The following is a 24,411-nucleotide window of genomic DNA, read 5'->3' as shown; positions in this document are numbered from 1 at the left end:
ACGTAATCGTGACGTTGTGGGTCTTGGGCTGTATCTTAGCCATTTCGCCAACCACCCCCTCCAGGGCGCTTTGGAAAGATTCGGCTTTCGTCTCTGCTCGATTTTTAAGTTCAATAAGTAGATCTCCTTTTAACGTTTTACGAATATGGGTTACATTTGAACCCAGTACTTCAAGCCCGCTGTCACTTTTAATTTTCCGCGGAATATCTGCATACGACGCACCATCCTTCTTTGTTATGATTATGGCATCTGGTTTTGTTTTGATCTTCCTTTCCAAAGGTTTCTTCTTTTTTACAACGTCTACCCATCTAGTCGTATTATCCTCTTGGGTTAGTTTTGCTGCTCCACTGTACAACAATTGCGGCTTTTCGTTTACACTTTTTTGCTTTTTGGTAGGTGGTAAATCGCCTGGTGCTTCTCGCGTTCTTTTAGGGGTATTTTCATCTCTTCCAATGGTGGGTACATGCGATGGTTTCCCTATCATAACTCTTCTCGCTTGATTTCCCAGTTTTTCCATTTTGGCATGTAATGTCACTATGCTGCTTACTAAATCGCGCATAGCTTGATTTATATGCCTTTGTCCGGCCATCATCTTTTCTAAATCTTTGATTTTTTTGCTCAGGTTGCAAAAGATGCTAACCGTTTCATCTATTGCAGTCTCCTCAGGTTTGCCCCCTTTGCTTTCTTGGCCAGCAGTATCTCCACGCTTATCTGGTCCAGCAGCGGCAGACTCCTCCTTTTTACCATTGGGCGGCGTTCTCATTGTTTTGGAGTTCCTTCGGAAAGGATTCTCCGGTGTTAGCCCAATACTATTTTCGGAGGCCATATCCTCTGCGAAAGAATAGTTTGGGAACACCCTTTGTGGTATATGTTCTGACCTAAACTTAACTACTTAAATATTTTTAAATTTAAATTTTAAAACAGAAAAGATGGTTGGCAATGCCAAAACCAAAATAGAGAACAGATGATTTATTGTGTTTTCGATGGTTGGCAATTCGCAAACCAAAAGGAAAACGAAAACACGAGGAAGGGAACAGCTGATCGATCAAAAAACGGCAGAACAAAAAACAAAAAAATTTTGTTTATTGAGTGCACGTTAATTGAAGGGGAAAAGCTATATTTGCAAAAAATTTTCCCAGAAAAACGGAAGGTAAGTGCAAGTGAAATTTTTATGTTATTAAACAAAAAATCAATGTCTACTTATCTTTTCCTTTAGATTTGGTATCCACACATGCGGCTCACCATCCGGGACGCCTCACCCGATCAACCACTATTCTTTCACCACAAAAACTGGAAATATTCACAAAGTTTTAAGATCGCAGAAAAAACACGTCCGTACGAGTGTACATTCGCGCTTCTATCGGTAGCCTAAGAACATCCGTTTGAAGGCGAGCTAAAGTGAGAAGGCGAAACATCTCCTGCATAGGGTTATGCGCTGGGTTTGGGACTCGCCACGTGAAAAAAAATACCCCCAATGGAAATGAGCGATCAGCTTCGGATGAGAGACCCCCTCTTGATGACGACCATGGCAAACGAAATAAGAACTACGAATTGAGAGCTCTTTAAATGAGGTAAACATCCACCACTACATGATGACACTTCAACAGAACTCACCTCATCAGTACACCAACCCACTAAACAGAAAGGAGGGACAACGGCATAGCAGACACATTCGTTTACGCAATTCGTCACATACAGTTCTCCCATAAACATTCGCTTTATACGTTCGATCATACGCGGCGCCACGAAAGTCCCTCCAGCGATCCCCCAGCAGTCCGGTATGCAACCTACGTCCATCCCGCTCCGTACACCTACATACTTTCGCCATTCAAATATATTTTATTATTTTTTATAAATTTAAGTACATTAAATGATTTTAAGCCCATTAAATTACATTAAATGATTTTACATTTTAAACGTCAGCATTTTTAATAAACAAATTTTAAAGTGGTTAATACTTTTGTGTCAAAATGAAGGGCAGCAAAATAAAAATGGTCTTCGAGCCTTAACCAAATGGCACCTTCGATTTTTCACAGACTTATTAGAAACACTAAATTAACGTAATCAACATAATAACAATAATAAGTAATTTTGGTGGCAAAAACCAAACGGAGTGCGGATAAAAAAAAATATGTATAAACCTTAAAATGCCGTGGAGAAAAACAAAAGTGCAATGAGGTGACAGAAACAAACCCAAAGAGTCATTATAAAATAAAATAAAAGAAAATGCAGTGGCGAACAAAAAAATATATATAATATACAATATATGAATATATAACAAATAAAAACAAAGCAATCAAGCCAAAAGAGCGAGTGTGCTGAAATAAAAAGTATAGTGAGCCAAACAAAAAACAAAAAAATACCAATATACCTACAGTGGAGGTCTTATAATTTGGAACGACTTCGCGGTATATAGTTTTCTAAATTAAAAAAAAAAATCAACAAAGTAACACATTTCACATTAATTATATTTTTAAGGAAATGAGGTGAAGAAAAAATATAAGTTTTTATACTTGTATACAAGCAAAAGACAAAAAATAAAAAAGTGTAGTGGTACGAAAAAAAAACAAAGCTGCAGTGACAAGAACATAAACTTACAAAAACAAAACATACAAAATTTTACAATAAAAAAATACATAAGCCGGTCGTGAAAAATAAAAATATATAAATACAACAAACATACGGGCGCGAACTTAAAAACATAAACTTACATACAAACAACAATACGAACAAAAAGTCAGGCAGTTGGAAGACCGTGGAAGAAAACAAAAGGAATTGGCAAGAAAAGGGGCATATGCATACATACTCGTACATACATACGTTAACCCCACATCAAAGTGAGCGTATTAATTTCATTTCATATTAAGTATACGCACATATGTATATACATACATATGTATAGTACGGTTTTCCTAGTTAAAACTTAGCGAAAATCTGTACCTAAACTGGTTTAATTTACGGCTGTACTATACTGTAAAATTATATAAGCATATTTATTTAATGCATATACGAGTACCATATTGTTGCGATTTTACAGCTTGCTAGTTTACTTTACTAGGTTCGTAACTCTGGATTGACAAATAAAACCAAAACTGTTTAATTTAATTCAACAAAATCTCTTTATTACGCAATTTGTCTACACTATAGCAGTTTACTCTTAGCACTGGATCATTACGTTGGCGCTGCCACGGCTTATATAGCCACGCACTTCTCGCTGATGCCGAAGTGTCCTTGTAGAATATTGCGTCTGGCAATTATAAGAACATAATGCTATACGGCGCCAAATGCAGCTATTGTTTAAGTAGACGACCAGACAACTGCGGCGCCAAATGCAGCTATTATTTATGAAGACAAGCAGACATCCGCGGCGCCAATTGCAGCTATTGTTTAAGTAGACAAACGCGGCGCCCAATGTTTATAATAAGGGATGCATATAGCAATACAAATACCAAACTTAATACTACTTTTGTAACACTGCCCTCCACTTAAGCCGTCCCGATTAGGCACAAATCATCTTGAACCAAATGGGACCGGCCTATCCAAGTGTACTACTTTCATTTTACATCGTGCTTTTCCATTTCTTTGTATGCGGTATACCACGTCATTAAGTCGTTTCATCACCATATAGGGCCCTTCCCAGGCTGTCTGCAATTTCGGGGACAAGCCTTTCTTTCGAAGTGAATTGTACAACAGCACCAGATCACCTTCTTCAAAACCTTTTGAATTTGCCGCTTGATCAAACCGGTCTTATTGCTCATCAGATGCGTGTGCTGCCTTACCATTAGATGCAATTCATTCATTTTTTCCTTTAAGGCAGAGCAATAATCTCCATCGTTTCTTACAGCTGCAGGATTCGTTCCAAACTTAAGATCAGCAGGGAGTCGCAGATCAGATCCGAAAGTAATCTTCGCTGGCGTGTAACCAGTTGTCTCGTGCTTCGCTGAACGATACGCCAGCAGGAACATCTGGATGCACTTGTCCCAATTCCGTTGATCTTTATCAACGATTTTCCGCAGATGTTCTTCGAGGGATCGGTTGAATCTCTCTACCATCCCATCTGATTGTGGATGTAACGCTGTTGTCCGTGTCTTAAGAATGCCCAATAATGTACAGACTTCTTGGAAAATGGAAAATTCGAAATTCCTGCCTTGATCTGAGTGTAATTCGACGGGCACTCCGAACCTCGTTATCCAATTTTCTACAAACGCTTCGGCTACTGTCTTCGCTTCTTGGTTTGGTAAGGGATACACTTTTGGCCATTTACTGAAATAGTCCATGACAACCAGTAGATATTTGTTTCCGGCCGTACTGGTTGGGAACGGACCTGCAACATGCATTGCGATTCGTTCAAATGGTGATCCCACGTTGTACTGTTGCAGACTACCGCGACCTTTAGGACCTTTAGCTGCCATGCACTTTACACAATTACTTATCCATTCTGCTAATGAATCTCGACAAGCAATCCAGTAGAACCGTTGTTTAATCTTCTCTATAGTTTTTGTAATTCCAAGGTGTCCTCCACTAGGTCCATCGTGATATTCTTGCAATACTTTCGGGATCATGGACTTCGGTAGTATGATCAGCAGACGAGACTGTTTGCCATCTTCGCTTTCCCAGGTACGATGAAGGTATCCATTAACGAGGTTCATGCTGTTCCATTGGGCCCAATATGCTTTTGCAGTTGGACTCTCGCTACTTATTTGTTCCTTTGTTGGTCGTACCCCATTTTCTTTGGCTATTCTCAGCTTTGCAAGATCAGGGTCCTCTATATTCAGTAAACGTACGTCGATTATACCTTCTTTTCCTTCTGATTTGGAGCAATGTTTACATTCCAGTGGATAAGGGCGACGTGATAATGCATCCGCATTTTTGTGGTGAATCCTCTTTCGGTGTTCTGTCTCGAAGTCGTAATTCTGTAATCTTTCAATCCATCGTGCAATTTGGCCTTCCGGATTCTTAAACTGTAATAACCATTTTAATGCTGCATGATCAGTCCTCAGCAAGAATCGTTGCCCCTAGAAATTCTTGTGGAAATGTTTTACACATTCCACCGCAGCTAGTAGTTCTTTTCGCGTCACACAGTAGTTTTTCTCTGGTTTCCCGAGCACTCTGCTGTAATACCCAATCACTCTTTCTTGCCCGTCGATGAGCTGAGACAGGACACCTCCAATTCCATAAGCGCTGGCATCTGTATCCAGGATGAATTTCTTTCCAGGTATTGGATAAGCTAACATCGGTGCCGTACAAAGTAGTTCTTTAAGCTGCTCAAACGCTTTTTCTTGTTCTAACTGCCATACAAGTAGCGCGATTCTTCTTTGTTAAATCATGTAAACTTCTAGCCACGTTCGCAAATCCAGGTACAAAACGGCGGTAATAAGTGCATAAGCCAAGAAAGTTGCGGAGTTCATATATGTTGGTGGGTCGAGGCCAATCTTTAACTGCTTTTATTTTTCCCTCCTCAGTGTGAATCCCCTCAGTTGACACTTTATGTCTGAGATATGTGACCTGCTTCTTCCATAATGAACACTTTTTGGGACTCAAGCGTAATCCGGCTGATGCTATTCGCTGAAAGACTTCCTCTAGATTTTTTAGATGATCATCAAAACTTTTTCCCATTATGATAATGTCATCAAGATACACCAAACATGTCTTCCAGTTGAGTCCTTTTAACACATGTTCCATCAGTCGCTCGAACGTTGCAGGCGTATTACATAACCCAAATGGCATCACAGAGAATTTCCATATCCCGTCGCCCATACTGAAAGCGGTCTTTTCACGGTCTCATTCATCAATCTCGAATTGCCAATATCCACTTTGTAGATCTAATGTAGAAAACCATTTCGCTCCAGACAAGATGTCTAAAGTATCGTCGATTCTCGGTAGAGGATAATTGTCTTTCTTTGTGACATCATTTAACTTCCTATAATCTACGCAGAAACGGGTGCTACCATCTTTCTTTTTAACTAAGACGATAGGTGAGCTCCATGGACTTATTGAAGGTTCGATTACACCATTTTTGTGCATGTCTTCAATAATTTTGGTAGCATTCTCACGTTTTGCTAGTGGAACCCTACGCGGAGCTTCTCGGGTTGGTTTAGCGTCTCCGGTGTTTATGCGATGTTTGACAATGCCGGTTCTTCCTGTGTTGTTTCCTTCGTTTGCAAATATGGATGCGTATTTTCTAATAGTTTTTCTGCTTTTAATTTTTCATTTCCATGCAGTTCGTTCAGCAAATTGTTTAGGAGTGTAGGACTTATCTGCTGTGGCTCAATAGTAGGCTTCTGTTATGACCGTTCGCATCGTGCTATTGCACTTATATCCTGGCACTGTCCAATTACTGCTCCTTTCTTCAAACTTATAGGCGTGTTGAATTCATTCACTATTCTGACCGGAATGGTAGCGTCTTCTCTAGTTTTCATAAGCGTTCTTCCTACCAATATGGGTGTATCTATTTTTGTTGGTTCCACAATCCACAATTCTTCAGTCCCACCTCCTCCATTCACTTTAACCCATACAATCGCCTCAGATTTTGGTGAAATACTCTGATTATCATCAACAATCACCCTCTTACTTTCAACGTTGGTCACATATCCGATGCGTGCCAATGTCAGCCTGGAAATCCAACGCAGGATTACTCTTGCCAACAGATGCTACTTCGGACTGAGTAGGCAATTGAAAAGTAAAATCCTCTCTCGACGAACAAAAACGAAACTCTATAAGACGCTCATAATTCTCGTCCTGCTATATGGTGCAGAGGCTTGGACGATGACAACAACCGATAAGTGTTACGAGTTTTCGAGGAAAAGGTTCTGCGAAAGATTTATGGCCCTTTGCGCATTGGCCACGGTGAATATCGCATTCGATGGAACGATGATCTGTACGAGATATACGACGACATTGACATAGTTCAGCGAATTAAAAGACAGCGGCTACGCTGGCTAGGTCATGTTGTCCGGATGGACGAAAGCACTCCAGCTCTGAAAGTATTCGACGCAGTACCCGCCGCGGGAAGCAGAGGAAGAGGAAGACCTCCACTCCGTTAGAAGGACCAAGTGGAGAAGGACCTGGCCTCGCTTGGAATATCCAATTGGCGCCACGTTGCGAAAAGAAGAAACGACTGGCGTGCGCTTGTTAACTCGGCTATAATCGCATAAGCGGTGTCTACGCCAATTAAGAAGAAGAAGTCTTGGTTAAAATAAATAAAATCGAGTAAATGCTTCTACCAATTAAAATATTCTACTTATAATGAGTTTCGTTATTTTAAGCACCTATATTGGGGCTCGTCCCTTTTTCTGTCTAAATTTACCCCATAAAATGATTTTCATCTTTTAAATCGTTCAGGTGGGTTAAGATGTGTGATGTTTTAATGGAACTAAATTGACAAGCAACTGAAGGAATTTTCCGGGATTTGATTCTTACCAATTGTTTTAGTATGTTAGATTAAATTTGAACCTTATTAGGGTTTGGTTTTATCCTTTCAGAGGTTGTAGTTTCTGTTGTTTTTTTCTTAATTGCATTTATTTAGTCTTATTTTCAATTTTGCTTGTTTTGATCTTTTAAATATTTTATTAATATTTTTTATGTTTTTGACAAAGAGATGTAGAGAAATATCATACCAGCAAATAGATAATGTTCTAATATTTCTTTTGTTTGTTTCTGAATTTTTAATTCATGGACTATAGGATATCTGAAAAACTTTGAATAGATGGATTTATCATCCGTCGTAAAAATTGATGTTTAATTTCGTGTGTAAAAGAAAGGTTATCTACTGATTTGAAAACTAGTTCATTATACGCTTGCAGTACATTTTTTTAAATATTCAATTGGATTTCTTCTGGACTTAAAGGTTTTAAGACGAATAGCGGGATTCTGTAACCAGTCTTTAGTCTCTATTTGAGACATTTTGAGGTAAAGTCTCAATTTGTGACTAGTTACTATTCACTAAACAGTCTCTAGCGTTAGTCTCAAAATATTAACTCAAATTTGAGACCTGATAGTTATCTGGTCACAAAAGAAAAGAACTCTTGCTGCCATTTTGAAAATACTGAATAGAGATATTAATCGATTGTTGTTTTTTTATATTTTGTAAGCAACTCAAACGCGAAAAGGTTAAAAATACATCTATTTTAGATACATTTCGTAAATATTATGAAACAAAGTCAATATATATTTTTGTATTTATTGATAATTATGTTTTTTGACTATGTTATAGAAAATTTAATATTTGTTACCGACATATTTATTTTCATTCAGTGTAAAAACATCTCTGAATAATGAAATGTAATAGATTTTATAACTGTCATTTACAGAATAGCAAAATCGTCTCAAGTCTCAAAAATTGTCTCTAACTTAAAATCTCAAATTTAGAGATTTGAGGCAGTATCACAGAAGAAGTTTTCCATGACACTGAATTAATTGCTCCAATATCCTGCATTTTTACGCACTAACTCTTTCAAAATTTATTATATTTCCTAATATATTAATAAATCTATCCTCTACATTAATATTACCTCTAAGAGGGATGAGAAAATGTTGGCCTATTTTAGCTTCATACTTTTTGCCACCAATGTCAACTACTTCCCAGGATAAGATACCTCCAGCATTAAATTCCTCAGGTATAGGAGTAATAATTTTAGCGTCACTTGGTTGATGCAAAGTAACAAAGAGGTGTTGAAAGCTTTTGTTTAGGAAAATATTTATAAAAAAATGTGGGGGCACACCTAGTGTGACAGCGTAAAAAAAGGCATTTTTTGGGTTCAAAAAAAACCAAAACTAGTCAATCAATCGTTTTAAAATTTGAGGGTACATTAATACATATTTTATGAGTACACAAAAAAAAATTTTGAAAGAAAGTGTTAAATATTTTTGAAATGACAAGTGATCTCCGGCGGCGCCAAAAAAAAAGGTCCTCCACTGCTGCCATGATTGCATCCTTCTCTGGTGATGAAACCTAAAAACAAAAAATATCGTTAAATTAAGACGTATTGTCTGTACGATGACTGTACGGGCTAATAAAAAAATCAAAAATTGACAATATGGCGGCGTTTTAAAAAAAATAGTCGAATTTTACCCAAAATGTTGGTCGTTTTTGGCCTGTCAAAACTCGATTTTTAATCAGATAAAAAAATTAATTCGGTAGTGATCGGTTCATTTGTTTTTGAGTAATCACTGCAGCAAATTCGAAAAATGCTGTTTCGAGAAAAACGTGTTCAAAGTTCCAATGCAACTATCTAACCGCCGAGCGGCTACTCTTTTAAATGGCTGTAACTCAAAAACTGTTTCAGAAATTGATTTGAAATTTTAGTATGTTATTTTTAAAGGTATAACTTATTGAAGATGAAAAAAAATTGATTTTTTGAAAATTTCACACTAGGTGTGCACCTTAAACTTGTATCTGATAGCTATGAGGCATATGATTTCTTGACCGCCAATTGTAGCAGTTATTAAGGGCAATTTGTATGAGGGGGCGTTTTGGTACAATTTACATCCTTCTGTACCTTACCTACCTCCCTGGAATAATAACTTCTTGACGACGCGTACCGACTACGTGTAGCACTTTGACTCATGTGTGATTTGGAGAATAGAATAAACAATTGAATTTTACAAAAAAAAATTCAATTTGCCGTAAAAGTTCGAAAATTCCAGAAATTACCCAGAAGTTAACTTTAATCTTGAATAACTTTTAAAGGTGTGAGTATATCGAAAAATTGTCCAGACCTTTTTTGTAGAGCATTCAATTCTGTATAAGAATATGACTTTTTTATTCCTACAAACGAGAAAGTTCCGGAGAAAAAAAAATATTCGTAAAAAGAGGCAAAATCCCATGTAATTTCAATGGGAAATGTATCGTGTTTGGGGTAAGGTTTATTATGAAAATTAAGGGCTTTTTATGAACTGATATTTTTTTTAGATAGAAAACTAAAAGTTTAAGTTTTAAAAATAATCAATTTGGTAAATATGTAAGTTAAGCTTTTGTTGCATTGGGGCAGCGTTACCGTGTAACTTCATTGGAGCAATCAAAACTGAAACTTAGCTTAACCGAATTACAATATTTCTGCTTAATCTTTCTTAATATTAAACTAAATAATTATCCATGGCGTAATTCGTATCCACGAATCTTATTCTGCACAACAGGTAGTACAGACGCTGACCATGCAATTTCTGGTGCATTTCGCCCGGAAGTTGTAAGTCGATACTTATTCATGTAACAAGTGTTGCGTTAACTCTTCCCCTCTTAAATCTATTGTCCCCAATCGGTGTTGCTCGTTGGGTGTGCCGTTGTTATTTGTAACAATTAAGGAAGGGCTAAGTTCGGGTGTCACCGAACATTTTCTACTCTCGCATGATAAAGTGATAATCGAGATTTCATTATCCGTCATTTACATATTTTTTTTTATTTTGCTGTAAAATTAATTAGACTAGTAGTTCCGGAGATATGGTTTTTGGTCCATAAGTGGGCGACGCCACGCTCATTTTCATTTTTTAAAAAAAGCCTGGGTGCAGCTTCCTTTTGCCATTTCTTCCTAAAATTTAGTGTTTCCGACGTGTTTTGTTGGTCGGCTAACGCACTTTTAGTGATTTTCAACATAACCTTTGTATGGGAGGTGGGCGTGGTTATTATACGATTTCTTCCACTTTTGAACTGTATATGGAAATGCCTGAAGAAAACGACTCTATAGAGTTTGGTTGACATAGCTGTAGTAGTTTCCGAGATATGTACAAAAAACTTATATGAATTTTGGTTGAAATCCGATAACGCATGTGTGTGGGGTGCGTATGTGAAGTGAGTGTGTTTTTGCCGCAGGCTATTTTTGTACCGCATACAGCATTCATTAGTATTGAATACATTTTGGTCGTTTGTGTATTGAAGACCATTGCACGGAGTGATGCGAATAGCAATTTGTTATCATTTCTCTTTTCTCTTAGAACGTCATTGGTGGTTGATCTTATCATAATCGATTTTTGAAAATATAAATTTCTTCGCATTTTTTGTGAGTATTTTGATAAAAATAAATTAATTTTCGTTATAATCATCGTTTTAATTTGAATATTTTGTTAAACAAAATTAAAAAAAAACAATGATTACTGAGATAAAAATCGATTGTTTTGCTAAACAAGTGTTCTGATTGTTACAAGTGACATAATCACAAATTTGATATTTTGTGAAAAAAATTAAAAAATTGAGTGAATTTTTTTTGTTTAATATCCGATCAGTGAGCTAAAAATTACTTGGATTTTTTGGCCAATTTTTAATTGAATTTTGACACATTTTCAGCAGATTTTCGTGTCTTTTCGTTACTTTTTGGTGCTTTTCGAGTGCAGACGATCTCGAATGTTTCATTTTCGCTTCCGAACGGTAAGACAAAAATTATTTCGGTTTTTTGGCCAATTTTTAATTGAATTTTGACACATTTTCAGCTTTTCGAGTCCAGAATTTGCTGGATTTCATCAATTTATTACTGAAGTTCTTTATTATCTTTAGTTTAGTTTCTTCTAAAAATGCCACGAAGAGCAAGAGCTGACATTGGACGTCAGTCGCGTACAACGCAAAATAGATCAAATGAAAGGGAAAATCAATCGCAAGAACAGCGAGAACTAGAGATTGCAAATACAAGGGAACGTGTTGCAAGATCGGGTTCAGATCGTAGGCCGACAAGTATTAATCAAAATGTTCAAAGGCGTGTCGCACAAGTCTACGTTAATGTTGTTTGTTGTTGTTGGTGCTGGATTTAGATATAATCACGCAATTGATTACAGTTTGCATAAGTTTGTGGTTATGCACATAAAATTATGATGCGACAAAATCAGGAAAATCATATTTTGAAATGTCGGAGACTCTTTCATCAATATGTCGTAGACATGTATGCAAAGATAGAAACAGAGCGTTTGAACTTTACTCAATTCAAACAACGGAAGTTGCGATCAGAAGAGTATATACATACATCTCCCCGATGCAATCAATAATGATGGAAATGTTGACAATGTTGGACAAGTTGTTATTTTACCAGCAAGTTACACAGGCAGTCCAAGGCACATGCATGAATATGCACAAGATGCCATTTGCTATGTTCGTTTGTATGGTCGACCAGATTTGTTTATTACATTTACATACATGTAATCCACAATGGGACGAAATCAAGCAATATTTATATGAAGGGCAATCTTCTACACACCGTCATGACATAACTGGACGAGTATTTAGACAGAAGCTGAAGTCATTGATGGATTTTATTGTTAAACATCAAGTTTTCGGCGAATTCGATGTTGGATGTATTCGGTGGAATGGCAAAAGAGGATTACCACATGCCCATATTTTGGTATGGTTAGTCAACAAAATAACAAGCGATCAAATAGATGACATCATCTCAGCAGAAATTCCTGATCAGGAAATCGATTTGTTACAAAAAGTATGATTCATAGACCATGTGGTGTTCTAAATATTAATTGGCCATGTATGAAAGGTGGGAAATGCACGAAGCGGTATCCCAGAGATTTGATTTCCGAGACAATTAATGGAAAAAATGGTTACCCATGGTATCGCCGACGCTCAACAGATGATAATGGCAAATCAATAAGTTCATAATAACCGACCTCAACGTGAAGCTAGCGGCACATCTGAAAAAAAAGTTTCTACTTCAAATTGTGCATATTATAATAGCTACTTGCCAAAATTTCAGAAATTTATCTTGCGCAATTATCTGTTGACAGTCGTTTTTGTGAGTCTATTTCGGTGATTTCCCCAAAATGGAAAAAATTGAATATCGAGCTGTAATTAAATTTTTATTTTTGAAAGGCAATACGCCTTCACAAATCAAAGATGAGTTGGACTCTGTGTATGGTGACTCCGCACCATCGTTTACCACCGTAAAATTTTGGGCAGCTGAATTTAAACGTGGTCGCAGGAGCTTGGAAGATGATGAACGTCCTGGGCGTCCAAAAACTGTAACCACTAACGATAACATCGCTAAAGTGCATCAATTGGTACTAGACGACCGCCGGATTAAAGTTAGGGAAATAGCTGAGATCATGAAGATGTCAAAAGAAACTGTTTGTCACATATTAAACCAAGATTTGGGCATGAGAAAGCTGTCCGCGCGTTGGGTGCCGCGTTTGCTTACGCTAGACCACAAACGTGCGCGCATGAACATTTCCAGCGCTCTGTTGGCTCAGTTTAGAGGCAATAAGACCGAGTTTTGGCGCCGATTGATAACTGTAGACGAAACTTGGATTCATCATTATACGCCCGAAACAAAAATCCAATCTAAACAGTGGATTGAAAAGGGGGAACCAGCCCCAAAAAAACCTAAAGCTGTGTATTCGGCTGGGAAAGTGATGGCGAGTGTTTTTTGGGGCACCCATGGAATTATTTTTATCGACTATCTTGAAAAAGGAAAAACTATAACAAGAGCATACTACGCATCATTATTGGACAAGCTAAATGAAGAAATTTCGAAAAATCTGCCACATTTGCAAAAAAGAAAATCTTGTTCCACCAAGACAACGCACCATCTCACACCTCAACAGTCGTCATGGCGAAAATCCACGAATTGCGGTTCGAACTGCTTGACCATCCACCTTATTCACCGGATCTAGCACCAAGCGACTTTTTTTTGTTTCCTTAACTTAAAACTGCGCTCGGCGGCCAGAGATTTTCGTCAAATGAGGAGGCAATCTCTTTCGTGAACTCGTATTTTGCAGACAAAGACGCCAAGTACTATTTGGAAGGGTTGCAGAGATGGGAGCATCGCTGGGAGAATTGTGTGGAGTTACAAGGAGACTATGTAGAAAAATAAAAAAAAAATTTTGAAAAAGTCGCGTGCATCATGGTTAGGTCGGTTATTTATCGGACAGCCCTCGTAGGTGGGTTGTCCCCTTTTCGCCAATACTATCAAAAGCATTCAAATCTCATATCAATGTAGAATATTGCAATTCTGCTAAATCGATTTAATATATCTGCAAGTATGTAAATAAAGGCAGCGACATGGCTGTGTTTGGTGTTGCAGAGAACCGAAATGATGAAATAACACAATATGATATGGGAAGGTATATCCGTAGCAATGAGGCAGTTTGGAGAATACTATCGTTCCCAATTCATGATCGAAATCCGACAGTTATTCATTTGTCAGTACATTTGCAAAAGGGACAACGTGTATATTTCACAGTTGATACTGAACAGCAAATTGTAGAGCGACCACCATCAATTGTTTCGAATTGTGTCAAAATTATCAATTTGCTAAAACATTGCTTTTTTCACAAGTACCAACATATTACACTTGGAATGCATCTGGAAAGAAATGGATTAGACGTAAGCAAGGAAGACCAGTTCAAGGTTATGCTGGCATTTTTGAAAGTGATGTCATTGGACGTCTTTATCAGTGCATTCCAGTCATGCTGAATGTTTTTATTTGCGTCTATTATTGATTCATGTTCGTGGGCCTACATCTTTTTTGAGTTTGAAAAGAGGTAACGGTGTCATACTTTTCGTCAAGCATGTCAGGAATTGCATTTACTGGAAGATGATAATCACTGGGATGCGACACTTGGGGATGCATCAGCAACAGGTTCTCCTCATCAAATACGAACATTATTTGCTATTATTATTGCAACATGTTTTCCATCTGATCCACTGCAATTATGGGAAAATTTTAAGGATATTATGTCCGAAGACATTTTGCATCGAATGCGCCGAATTGCAGGAAAGAACTATTTAATTATTACACTTGAAATGTTTAATGAAGCATTGATTATCATTGAAGATATTTGTTTGGTAATTGCAAATAAAGCATTGACACAATTGGGTTTGGAAGCTCCAAATCGACCAATGCATGATGCATCCAATCAAGAAATAAACCCTGAAAAACAATATGATTTGAATGAGTTGACCACATTTATAAACTTTTGATTTGCGTAAATTGAATCCAGAACAGAGACACGCATGTGATACCATAATGGAATCAGTACGAAACGAAACTGAAGGAAAGTTTTTTTTAGACGCTCCAGGAGGAACTGGCAAAACATTTCTGATTTCCTTGCTATTAGCGACTATAAGATCACAGAGTAATATAGCATTGGCACTTGCATCGTCTGGAATAGCAGCGACGTTATTAGATGGTGGTCGGACAGCCCATTCTGCACTTAAATTACCACTGAATATGAATGTAAATGAAAATCCCACCTGTAATGTTTCCAAAAATTCGGGAATGGACAAAGTCTGCAACAATGCAAATTAAAAGTGTGGAATGAATGTACAATGGTAAGAAATCAGTGGAAGCGTTATAGAGGACATTGCAAGACTTGCGTAGTAATGATCAACAGATATTTTGTGGCGCTTTGATTCTGTTGGCTGGTGATTTTCGTCAGACATTGCCTGTGATTCCCCGTTCAACACCAGCAGATGAATTAAAAGCATGCTTAAAGTCATCTTATTTATGGAGACATGTACAAATACTCAATTTGACTACAAATGTGCGAGTACAAATTCAAAACGATCCATCGGCCGACACATTTTCAAGGCAACTGTTGGCAATAGGCAATGGTCAACTTGCTGTCGATCGTGAAACTGGCGTAATCACTTTACCAGAAAACTTTTGTAATATTTCGCCGACAAAAGGAGAATTGGTGTCAAGTGTTTTTCTAAATATTGCAGAAAATTATCGCAATCATAATTGGTTAGCTGAAAGAGCTTAACCCATGTTCCTGGCGAAGTTGTAACATATCAATCAGTTGACACGGTTACGAATCAAGACGACGCTGTTAATTATCCGACAGAATTTTTGAATTCATTGGATTTACCCGGATTTCCACCTCATCGTTTACAATTTAAAGTGGGTGCTCCCATTATTATGCTTCGTAATATAAATCAACCACGATTATGCAATGGGACAAGATTAGCGGTTAAAAAGGTTATGAACAATTTGATCGAAGCAACAATTTTAAAGGGGAAGTTTAAAGGTGAAGATGTATTGATTCCACGCATTCCAATGATTCCATCAGATTTACCTTTTGAATTCAAAAGACTACAGTTTCCAGTACGTCTTGCATTTGCTATTATAATAAATAAAGCGCAAGGGCAACCATTGGAATTGTGTGGAATTGATTTAGAATATCCTTGCTTTTCACACGGTCAGTTATATGTTTCGTGCTCACGTGTTGGCAAGCCTTCAGTTCTCTTTATCTACACAACAACTCATGGCAAAACCAAAAATGTTTCTACGAAAGAGCTCTAAGATAGTTTAAGTGATACATACTCTAAGATTGTAAGAAACTAGAATTAAAAGTTGAATAATAGGGAACAAAACCAACTTTATTAAAAACAAGTGTGTTTCTTTTCTTATTTTGTTTTGCCGTGCGAAGCAGGTACCGGGCCCGCTAGTTTTGTATAATTTTTGATTAACAATTTTTAAATAGTAGTGTGCCTGGTAGCACTTCATTTATAGATTGCTCATTACAAATTCTGAGCTTACAAGCTGCTTCTTCTTTTTTCTTTTAATATAATTGTTAAACATTGATCTTTAATTAAATTTTTCTCCAGATTATCCTTAATTTGTACATTGTACATATTATTATCTTCATCTACTAATACATCGTATTTGTCTAAAACTAATGATTTATTGTTTATATTGGGAAGGGGTTCAATTTTGATTTGGGATAGGATGCTGTTGGAATATTGGGGTATGGGGACGGTTATAAAGATCGTGTTATCCTGGAAAAGTACTGCTGTTTTTATGTGGCTATTGCTTTCGAAATCGGTAATGAGATTTAGTTCTTTTGATGTCATATCTGTTGGTATTATGCCTAATTTGCTTGAAAAAATTATCTGTCCAATGTCGTCCACATGATTGCGTAAAAGCGATATGTCGTTGTTAACCTGATAAGTGTGTTTAATGAATTGAAGGTCGTCTTCCAAAGTTTTAATTCTATTCTGCGCTGTTTTTTAAGTTCGTTTATGTAATTACTGACAATAATTTTCTGCTTATTTATATGGTCTAACTGGGCTAATCATGGCCCGCACTGTTACGAACTTCGTTGCAGTTCGAACGCTTATTAAAGCGGTTGGTGATAGCGCAAGTCTTTGTTGCCAAGGTTGTGTTGCGTGCCTATCCTTGATGATACGGCGTGCATCTGCTTGACGTCGAGCGTCTCGTCCACCCCTTCGCTTCGGATGGGGCGGCCGGTGGAACGAATCGAGTTCCGCTCGGTCCGGGCAATGTCGCTGAGACGAATCGAGTCTCAGTCGATCGTTGCCATTCCGCCAATCCGAAAAGAAGTTACCAGCACGCCGAAGTCGGCGAGACGACTCGAGTCTGGCTCGATCTGTAGCCCATCTCTTTTATCTGATATTAATTTTAACGTCCCCGCTCGCTCTACCAGGCAGTTTAGACCCTCACATTTAAAATTTTCTAGAACGAATTTTGAGTTAAACGAACCATTCCGCCGTATATGTCATGATTTCAATTTTCATTCCAGCACATTTGATTTAACAGACAGTATTTTATCTACTCTTAACAAGTAAAATTATAAACTTTAATTTAATTCTTAATTTTGGCTGTTGAAATTTTTGTTTCTGTAGCTGAGCAGCTTAAGATTGCAACGCTTAAAACTCTCTTGCCTTTTATGACTCGGCTAATTCCGCTCATTCGCGGATTACGCCCCTCGCGTCGGTTGGGCGGGAGGAGGGTAACCGTTGGGTATTATTATTATCTTGGGCGTGTGGTATGCGGGAGAGGCATCGTTGGTCAGAGCTGATGACGTCGTTGGACACGGTTGAGAAGGGTCCGAATACGTAGGGCCGATTGTCAATGAATTCGCTTCCATTTCCATTGTTGGGCGAGTAGTGCTACGGCTGAAGCCGATACGCATTCGACTTGAGATTGTGGCTATGTCGTGTGGTGTGGGTTGCCGCAACGTTTGCAGCTGATATATGCTAATATTTGCGCATGCTGTGACAATTGTACCTTGTCATTTGTGGTTGGGTTTTTTTCTGTTTCAACGATGGTGTCTTCCGGTATTTTTTAGCACATGTATGAGTTCGCCCTTGACAACGAGTCGTATCTCTTCGGGCACACTTTTGATCTCCTCGTAAAGTGAGAGCAAGAAGAGTTTATCTGGATCACAATTCTTCCGTTCTTTTGCTTTTGCGGATTCTCGTTGCATTGCGGCTGCAGCATGTTGTGTTGTTGTGACGAACTACTGCCAGATACGTGGGCACCGTTGTAAGATTGCATCCCAACGCCGGGTGCTCGAAATACGCCACCATGGATATCGGTGTGATTCGAAGAGCCGAGCGCATCATTTGTTTCGCCATCATTGCTGGCATGATCCTGTTGTTTCTGCTGCTGCTGTTGATGCTGCTGATGTTGTTGCTGTTGTAAAAATATAAAATTAGTATTAATTTTACTACAAAAATGGTTTTGTGTTTGTTGTTGAGTCATTGTTGAATTTTGTCCGTCGCCTTTGCCATTTATCTTCGTTTCTTCAGAGGGAACGGAACCTGTTATAATCCAACCGAACACTGTACGTTGTGCTACGAGGGATCCAAAAATTTTCGAGTTTACCCCATTTAGTATAATTTTCGGGTAAAGATCTGCTCCGATCAACAAGTCAACCTTTTGACTCGTATAGAAATTATTATCCGCCAAGGGGATATTAGGTAACCTTTTGACAATTGAAGGGTTTATTGATCTGGATGGAAGCAGTCCAGTCAATTTTGGCAGTACCAACGCTTCCGCTTCTAGTCTTAAACTTTTGTTACGGGGCGAGCCAATTGTGATCGAGCATACCGATTGAACTTGTCCTGGCACGGTATTATTCAATCCTGAAAGTCGGGTGCTGACCTTTTTTCTTGTCAGATTTAAGCGTTTTTGTAGACTTCCGCTTACGAAGGTCCCTTCAGATCCCGAATCGATCAGGGCTCTGACAGTGAAGGCGCTATCGTTGTGACATATGGTCACCATGGCTGTACCTAAGAGCGTGCTTCGACTGGTAGGCATATTCGAAGCATTGGCCTTAATAGAGGCCACATGAGATTTAGTGGAAATCTCAGTAGGGTCTGTGCTGTCAGATATCTGGGCTACTCCCTCACTCTGATCCCGGTGAATCATAGAGTGATGTCTCTGTTTACATTTATTACAATTAAACATACTTTTACAATTTTTGACTTCATGTGAGTCTGATAAACAGTTAAGGCAGACGTGGAGTTTTCTGACAGCATTTAATCGTGCATTAAGCTGCATCTCAATGAATCTTTGACAAGTTTTCAAAATGTTCGATTGAGATGAGCACAGTTTACATTTGATATTGTTTGTCTTGGCGTGGTGGGCATTGAGGGGTTTAGATCCAATCCTTGACTGCAAGGTTGGTATCCGATCTTCACCATCAGCCGACTTAACTTTGGGTTGAGTACTCAACTCGCCTTTGAGATTTGATACTCTCTCGAATAACAGAGAGTGTGGTTTTTTTTGCAAAGTGCATTTGCCAGGTGTATTTGTTGTTGTACTTAAATGAAGTACAATACTACCTGCAATCTTGTGCTTTGATTTTGTGGGTAGAGTGCCAAAAATAAGTTTTGGTCTCCACTTCACACAGCACAATGGGTTTTGTACATAAATGATACACAAATTAACCAATCTATTGCCTTATAGCTTGCAGAGCTCAAATCCAATATATGTTTGGCTGTAACTTGCGAGTTGCTAAAGCGGGAAATTATGCACTTTCTTTTAATCTTTTCTTTAATAAAAAATCAACTTGTTACCTGTTATCCGGCTCGAAGCACCAATGATAATTCGGGTGGTGGAGCACGGTGCTTGCTCGTTCCAAAGATGTGGTTGGCCGTGGGGAAACGGTCGGCGCAATTATTCCACAGAAATATTAAATAAAAAAAACCAAAAGTTTCATATAATATTGAATTATAAACAAATTGGACAAACACTTACCACGTCTGTATCGCTAGGATGTCGCAAAAGGAGAGAGCGCGCAACTTTTTTGTTAGAGTTTAGTTGCGCGCGAATTAAACTTCGAAAAGACTTCGAAAAAGAAGAAAAGAAAGATTGCTCTGCCGATACAGACGTGGCAAAAGACATTGGGCGGGGGCGGCGTCAACATATACAATCCTGCTTGTTTTTGTCGGCCAAAGAACAAGGGACATTGCGGGATATTTGCCAATGTGGACTTGGAAGCGATAGTTATATTTCGTAAGTGTGGTGAATATTTGTATTAAACCGCGAAATTGTTTTTTTTCGTTTTTTTGGTTTCGCCTTAGCAATGATTTACACGCTCCGTTAATATAGCATAGGCTAATCGTGTGTCGGATGCCCGTATGTAACGGGTGATTTTTTTGAGGTTAGGATTTTCATGCATTAGTATTTGACAGATCACGTGGGATTTCAGACATGGTGTCAAAGAGAAAGATGCTCAGTATGCTTTGACATTTCATCATGAATAGACTTACTAACGAGCAACGCTTGCAAATCATTGAATTTTATTACCAAAATCAGTTGGCAGAAAATCCGCTTTTTTATCGACAAATTTTGTTCAGCGATGAGGCTCATTTCTGGTTGAATGGCTACGTAAATAAGCAAAATTGCCGCATTTGGGGTGAAGAGCAACCAGAAGCCGTTCAAGAACTGCCCATGCATCCCGAAAAATGCACTGTTTGGTGTGGTTTGTACGCTGGTGGAATCATTGGACCGTATTTTTTCAAAGATGCTGTTGGGCGCAACGTTACGGTGAATGGCGATCGCTATCGTTCGATGCTAACAAACTTTTTGTTGCCAAAAATGGAAGAACTGAACTTGGTTGACATGTGGTTTCAACAAGATGGCGCTACATGCCACACAGCTCGCGATTCTATGGCCATTTTGAGGGAAAACTTCGGACAACAATTCATCTCAAGAAATGGACCCGTAAGTTGGCCACCAAGATCATGCGATTTAACGCCTTTAGACTATTTTTTGTGGGGCTACGTCAAGTCTAAAGTCTACAGAAATAAGCCAGCAACTATTCCAGCTTTGGAAGACAACATTTCCGAAGAAATTCGGGCTATTCCGGCCGAAATGCTCGAAAAAGTTGCCCAAAATTGGACTTTCCGAATGGACCACCTAAGACGCAGCCGCGGTCAACATTTAAATGAAATTATCTTCAAAAAGTAAATGTCATGAACCAATCTAACGTTTCAAATAAAGAACCGATGAGATTTTGCAAATTTTATGCGTTTTTTTTTAAAAAAAAGTTATCAAGCTCTTAAAAAATCACCCTATATATACATATGTGAATATATGTATTCTCAATATATTTCCCGCGAACGCAGTATTTTTACCGTCTACACTTATGTTCACGGCTGTTATATATGTATGTAAAATATACACATATGTATAATATAGAATTTATAATAATAAATGCGAGTGGAAACAGAATATATGTATGTTTGTTTTTTACTTTCTTTTATTTTTATTTTCCGATTTAGAGTCTAGCTTTGTGATAAATCTGCCTTAGCTTACGTGTGTTTAACAATCCTACTTACTGCTTTAAGAAGTAGAAGGGGTATTGCGGGAAGGTAGTGCAAGTAGTTACTTGAATTTGTTTTGTATTGAAATGTTTATTAAGTGTATATATATACAAAAATGAATCATCACAAGAAAAGGCAGCAATAATATTTTCGAAATGTGATTTGTGCGTTTTTGATCTTTCTTTTTTTTTTGATTTTGAATATCGGTTATTTCCCGCTTTCTCCGTTGAGGTGCTGGAGAAATAAGAATACCGATATTATTGCTTTTGCGTTTGGTTGACGTGTTGGGACCTGTTTTCTTGAAAAAAAAAAACGGGGTTTCTGGTTTATACCAGTACAAACATACATATATTTTAATACAAAATGACAACGATGCACTTACTTTGACTCGCTTCAAGGGGTTTATTTCGTGCTTATATTGTTTGAGGACAAGTAGAGGTGTATCTACTTTTTTCGTTTTAGAAGTCAGTGCCTCCTTTACTCGTGATGCTGAGCTCCTCTTTGATTTTTTTTTCCCTGTGCAATTGTCCCTCGTTGGTGTATGCAGGTCTCTGTGATGTCCAGCTGTGTTGTTGTTTGTTGCTCCCGTTTAAAATTGTTTTTTTTTTATTTTATATAAGTTTAGTTTCGCACCCGTTTTCTTTATTTGTTTTAAACTGTAACGCGCCCGTTTGTTTTTAGCTTTTTTTTTCGAGCCACTACACTTCACTTGTATGTATGTATTATATGTATTAATATTAGTTTTCCAATGTCACACTCCACTCTGATCACTCTTCAGTCTTAGTGAATTTTAATTTCTTTGTGTTTTTTTTTTAATTTTGGGCACTGCACTTATAAGTATCTTTATGCTTATTTTATATGCTTTCAGACACTTCACTTTCTACTTTTTTGTGTTGTTGGTTAAGTCACTCCACTGTATTAATACATTTGTATGTTTTTTTCCACAATTGACAACACACTTTTTTCCACTTTATGTATGTATTTTCTGTGTTATTGATTCTGCTTCCACAGTAGACACTTCACCCTTTTTTTTGTATATTTCTTCAGTATATGTATGAAGGATTTTATTTAATTAATTCTTATTATTATTTCTTCTTTATTTTTATTTTATTCCACTGTTTCCGTCCGGTACGGCTCGAAGGACCATTAATAGTTTACAATTTTTCCCGGCATTCACCTTGTACAGCGTGGGCCCGAATAACTGCCGCACTTTTTCGAAGAAACGTTATGTTCGCGTAAGTGTACAGAATTTTGTTACCGTTACATTTTTGTGTTCCTTATTTTATTGTGAAATTAATTGAGTACTCTTTTGACCTGATCAGTAGTTCTTAAAATTTGCGAGTGATGGAAGCAAAAAGAGACTCAGTGCAAAAATTACATTTGCAAGGCAAAACGACAGGCGAAATTGTTAAATTGCTGAAAGACATTGATGTAAACCGGAGATTTGTCCAACGCACTGTGGCTCGATTTAAGAGAACTGGAAGTGTTAAAATATCCAAAAAACCTGGACGAAAAAGAAGTATAAGAACACCTGTGCTGGTGAAGAATGTGCGTGAAAGGATAAGGCGAAATTGTGCTAGATCAGCTCGAAATCTAGCCAAAGAGCTGAAGGTGAGCCGGAAAACCATCCGAAATGTTTTAAAAGAGGACTTGGGACATAAACCTTACAAAAGGAAGAGGATTCATGGCCTTACGGAGCGTCAAAAGAAAATGCGACGGGAAAGAAGTGGTTTATTGCTTCAGCGGCATGCAAGTTGCAATATCGTGTTCTCTGATGAAAAACTATTCATATTGCAAAAAAGTCACAATCCCCAGAATGATCGCGTGTATGCAACAAGTATGCAGGATATCCCAACAGATAAATTAGCCGTTCAGAGATATCAAAACACAACGTCTGTCATGGTATGGGGGGCCATATCCAAAACAGGCAAGCTCCCGCTCCTTTTTATTGAGAAAGGTGTCAAAATCAATGCACAATATTATTTGGATGAAGTGCTTGTCAATCATTTTTACCCTAATGCATCTGAGCTCTTCGGCAACGAACCATATTGCTTCCAGCAAGACTCTGCTCCGGCTCATAAAGCAAGAATTGTTCAGCGCTGGTGCAAGGATAATTTGCCATGTTTTATTCCGATTGATGAATGGTGTTTAATTGGGTGCCCAGCTTAGTGGGAGGCACACCCTTCAGTCACTTACACTCGCGTTATATTCTATTTACTTATGTGAGTGAAAATGCGGTGAATCTCAGATAGATGATATTAGAATTTATTTTTTTTATAACAAATTATTTAACAATTAATTTATGGTATATATAACGAATACAGCCCGGTGGCTGCTGATGGAGACTTGAGGTATCGTGGACGACTCGAATTAACGCGCACAGGTTTAATGGATTGGATACCCGAAGAGGAGCGTGAGGTGCTATCGCGGCGCAGCGTATATGCGAATGTTCCAAGAACGAATGTAGATGTGCGAACTGTATGTGACGAATTGCTGGCACGAATGTTTTGAATCTGCTCAGGAGACCATCCTTTATGCTGAGTGGGTGGATTTACAAGTGTGGTGAGTTGTCTTGTGTGCGAGTGTGGAGTCGTCAAGTACTAGTGTGTACTAGTTTTTCCGGTTAAAGTGGGGGGATGCTTAACTCATTTAAACATCCTGGGCCCCCTAGGCGAATATTTTGCCTAGTATTTTGTATAAGGTGATACATGTAATTTGCTTACTGTTGGCGAAGTAGCCGAGGTTGCAGAATATAAGCTGTAAGAAGCGATTTTGGTTTTAGTATACATTTGTATTTTATGTAAGTAGTGGTGCTTTAGGTAGTAATTTCCTTTTGCGTGTTTTGACGACTTATTATTTTAGAAAAAAAATGTTTGCTTTTATTTATTTTACTAGCGGTTATTTAAATT

The 24,411-nt window shown here is 37.9% G+C and overlaps 3 protein-coding genes across 11 annotated transcripts in view; 2 read left to right on the top strand and 1 right to left on the bottom strand.

The window, feature by feature from the left end:
* LOC125776627 (uncharacterized) overlaps positions 1-24,411 on the top strand; it is a 518,523-nt gene that overhangs the window by 98,237 nt on the left and 395,875 nt on the right. The gene's annotated exons all lie outside the window — the stretch shown is intronic.
* LOC115066219 (hemicentin-2-like) overlaps positions 1-24,411 on the top strand; it is a 469,188-nt gene that overhangs the window by 186,303 nt on the left and 258,474 nt on the right. The window lies entirely within an intron of this gene.
* Positions 17,119-19,980, bottom strand: LOC125776647 (uncharacterized). The gene has a single exon (XM_049450113.1). The coding sequence runs from the start codon at positions 19,230-19,232 to the stop codon at positions 18,012-18,014; it is 1,221 nt and encodes a 406-aa protein (XP_049306070.1). The 5' UTR covers positions 19,233-19,980; the 3' UTR covers positions 17,119-18,011.

The sequence above is a fragment of the Bactrocera dorsalis genome, chromosome 2, assembly GCF_023373825.1.
Source record: "Bactrocera dorsalis isolate Fly_Bdor chromosome 2, ASM2337382v1, whole genome shotgun sequence".
NCBI classification, from domain to species: domain Eukaryota; kingdom Metazoa; phylum Arthropoda; class Insecta; order Diptera; family Tephritidae; genus Bactrocera; species Bactrocera dorsalis.
This window is presented reverse-complemented; position numbering and strand designations above follow the sequence as displayed.